Consider the following 3,338-nt stretch of genomic DNA (forward strand, 5'->3'; position numbering starts at 1 on the left):
GGGGCGGGGTCTCGGCCGCCGAAGGTGCTCCGCCCACCCCAGAGCACCCGCAGAGCACCGCGTCCTCGCGCTGAGCCGCCCTCCGGGCCCCCCAGCTCCTGTCCCACTGTCTGCTGGTCACGGTGGCCTCGCACTTCCCCGCTGACTTCACGGCCGACGCCCATACCGCCTGGGACAAGTTCCTGTCCATCGTGTCCTGCGTCCTGACCGAGAAGTACCGCTGAGCGCCGCCGCCAGGCCGGGGGCCGGCTGCGACCCCGCCCCTGCCCCTGCAACTTCCCTTAATTTTCCCCCCAATAAATGGATGCGGATGGAATGGGTCCTGCGTTCTCAGTATTGGCCGAAGGAGGGGAGAAAGTGAGGCATAGAAAGCGTAAGCCACAGGAACGCGGTGGACCCCAGTGTCACCACCGGCCTGGAGGCCACCCCGAGGGCGCTGTGGCTCGATCCCTGCGCCTGCGGACCCCAGAATCGGGAGAGAGTAGATCGGCCCCAGGCTGGTTCTCCGGGGTCCGAGGTGCGTTTGCTCCTGTCCTGCTTCCCAAATCGCCCAAAGATCGTCGCTTTACTCAGCGTGTCGCGTGCGTGTCGGCACTCAGGGGGCTTTTCCTCAAAGCCTGACACTATAGGTCCCGCACTGCGGGGACCCACGATACGCTTCCCGTGTCCCTAGCGGAAAAGAAGCGTCCCTGCCCAGCGCTCTTTCTCTCAATCCCTCCACCGGCTCCCTCCTGCAGAGGCTCTGACGCTGCCCGCAGGGGAGGCACTCCCGATTTCGCGCAAGTCTGCAGCAAAAGCACGCGCACACACACAGCGGCGTGAGTCGCTGCCGGTAACCCCCGGCCCCGCCCGCCCCAGGCCGTGGCCTCTGCAGCGATCGATCGGGACCTGGGCTGGAGGCATTTGCCCGAGCTGGCCGAGGGTCCCGCAGATAAGGGCGGGTGGGGCGCCTGGCAGGCGTGGGGGCTGCTATAAGGAGGCGGGAGCGGCGGGTGGGGCGGCGAGCGCACGCCCGGCCGGCGCCATGCTCAGCGCCCAAGAGCGCGCCCACGTAGCGCAGGTCTGGGACCTGATCGCCGGCCACGAGGCGGCCTTCGGGGCGGAGCTGTTGCTCAGGTGGGTTGAGGCGGGGTTTCCAGGGTCACAGGGAGGCGGACACAGGGGTTGGGGGCCCGAGTCAGAGGGGCGGGCCAGGCTGGGGTTCCGGGTGTCTGGGAGCTGCCGGCGCCGGAAGGACCCCGCGCGGCCACCCTCACTCACCGACCGGCTCCACCAGGCTCTTCACGGTCTATCCCAGCACCAAGATCTACTTCAAGCACCTGGGCGTCTGCCCCGACGAGGCTCAGCTGCTGACCCACGGACAACGCGTGCTCGAGGCGGTGGGCGTGGCCGTGCAACACATCGACCACCTGCGCGCCGCCCTGAGCCCGCTCGCCGACCTGCACGCGCAAGTGCTACGCGTGGACCCCGCCAACTTCCCTGTGAGCCCGCCCCCGCCGCGGTAGAGTGGGCGCCCCCGGGGTTGGGTTAAAGGAGAAAGTGGCTGCAGCAGACCCCCTCTCATCCGCCCCTCCTCCCACAGCTGCTGATCCAGTGTTTCCAGGTGGTTCTGGCTTCCCACCTGCAGGGCGAGTTCACCGTGCAGATGCAGGCGGCGTGGGACAAGTTCTTGACCGAAGTAGCCACGGTGCTGACTGAGAAGTACCGATGAGTCCCCTGCCCCACCGGCTTAGGTCTGTGCGTGTCAATAAACAGGCCTCAAATGGCCAGACCCTGCACGTGTGTGTTCTTTGGGGAGCAGGTGGGCCGAGAAGCTGGGCAGAAGCTCTGGGTCCCGCGCAGACTCCTGGAATCTTAGGGCGCCATCACGAACCCTTGCGGACCAAGAACCAGGGGCCCAGGAGCCGGTCCTTGGATCTCTCCAAACTCTGAAATGAGGGCGGTTGCTGGGCTGAGGGTGCTGGATCTTGGGCAGGGTGTGGACCCCTAAAGGCTTGAACAGAACAATTGCCCTCCTCTGCCGAGGAAACGGGAAGGGCAAAGTGGGTGCCAGGATGACAGGGGTCTTTGGGAGCAGTTCTCACCCAGCTCCAAAGCACGTCTGCACTCACCCACTCCCGTACTCACTCCTTCATTCTTCCTCCAACCCTCCCACTGGGAGCTGGGAGCCAGAATTCAGAATTCGCAGCTCTTTTGCAGACAAACATGGGCACCAGGCCCAAGGGTCAGGTTTCCGGCCTGAGGTCAAACAGACTTAGGGGCCAGGCCTCCTCTGACCCCCGGCGCCTCCTCCCCTCCCCACGACTCTCAATCTGCAGCAAACCTTGCCCTGGCCAAGTTGGGTCCTTTCTCTGAAATTCGTGGGGTGGGAGACTGGGGTGGGATGTCCTGATGGCCACAGTCAGGCACACACAGCAGGGTTCCGACCCAGTTCACAGGATAAGCTCTGTGACCCTGGACATGTCCCTGGGCAGTAGGAGCCTAACGCATCAATGTAAAAGCAAACAGAGCAAACGACCAACAAAAAGCCCTACCTCGCTGGGTCTTTTGAAATAATTTAAAAGATCATAAGGCAGGCTCAGTGCCTGGCAGGCACTTGGCCATCCAGCCCCACCTATGCCTTTCAGTATCTGCAAATCTCCCAGCCAAGCCTTTCCTCGCCTGCTCTCCCCACCCCCGCCCGCCAGGGTCAATCTCTCCCCTCAGCAGCAACAGGGCAGGAATCTTAGCTCTCTGCTCAGAACCTTGGTGGACCAGGGAATAAGGCCAGGGACCCTGGAAACTCTCCCAACTCGGAATGAGGAAGGTTCCCCAGATAGCAGTCTCGGCGGGTGCGGAGCACTGCAGGGAGCCCTGAGCCCCAGTGGCAGTCCACACTCAAGTCCGAAGGGTGCTGGAGCCTAAGCCGAACTACCCACCCCCATCCACCGTCCGCGCTTTCACCTGTTAACCCCGCGCTGCCTAGGAGCGCCGGCCCACCAGTGGCGGCAGGAGGGCTTGGAGGGTGTCAACTCTCATTATCTCCTTCACCTTCACGTTAACACGGACAATCTACAGCCCTTGGTCCTCGGGAAAGTCTGGGGCGAAAGCAGCTCGTTTTACTTTAGAAAATAGCCGCGCTCGCCTTCCCGACCGGCAAACAGCCCAGGTCGGGGCGGAACGTGGGTGCGCGACAGATGGGTGGGGAACCTGTGTAGGCTTCCCAGAATCACGGGGGCAGGATTGGAGAAGGCACCTCGGCCTGCGCGGAACCGGGAGGGGGAGGGCTGCCGCCGGCCCAGCGCACCTTCTGGCCCCGCGCCAGCCAATGAGCGCAGCCCGGGCAGGCGCGCCCCGCG

General features: G+C 64.2%; 2 protein-coding genes across 3 annotated transcripts in view; both read left to right on the forward strand.

Moving 5' to 3' along the window:
- HBZ (hemoglobin subunit zeta) overlaps positions 1 to 533 on the forward strand; it is a 1,897-nt gene extending 1,364 nt beyond the window's left edge. Inside the window, exon 3 of the mRNA XM_049639063.1 lies at positions 96 to 533. Coding sequence (XP_049495020.1) covers positions 96 to 224 — 129 coding nt within the window. The 3' untranslated portion in view covers positions 225 to 533. The remainder of the gene's footprint in view (positions 1 to 95) is intronic.
- Positions 534 to 983: 450 nt separating this feature from the next.
- HBM (hemoglobin subunit mu) lies at positions 984 to 1,767 on the forward strand. Of its 2 annotated transcripts, none has more exons than XM_049639064.1 (3): positions 984 to 1,116; positions 1,277 to 1,481; positions 1,583 to 1,767. In XM_049639064.1, the coding sequence occupies exons 1-3, from the start codon at positions 1,025 to 1,027 to the stop codon at positions 1,709 to 1,711; spliced, it is 426 nt and encodes a 141-aa protein (XP_049495021.1). In that variant the 5' UTR covers positions 984 to 1,024; the 3' UTR covers positions 1,712 to 1,767. The 2 variants fall into 2 exon arrangements, with proteins under 2 accessions (XP_049495021.1, XP_049495022.1); XM_049639065.1 differs by having other exon boundaries at positions 1,298 to 1,481.
- The last annotated feature ends 1,571 nt before the right edge of the window (positions 1,768 to 3,338 follow it).

The sequence above is a fragment of the Panthera uncia genome, chromosome E3, assembly GCF_023721935.1.
Source record: "Panthera uncia isolate 11264 chromosome E3, Puncia_PCG_1.0, whole genome shotgun sequence".
Lineage (NCBI taxonomy): Eukaryota > Metazoa > Chordata > Mammalia > Carnivora > Felidae > Panthera > Panthera uncia.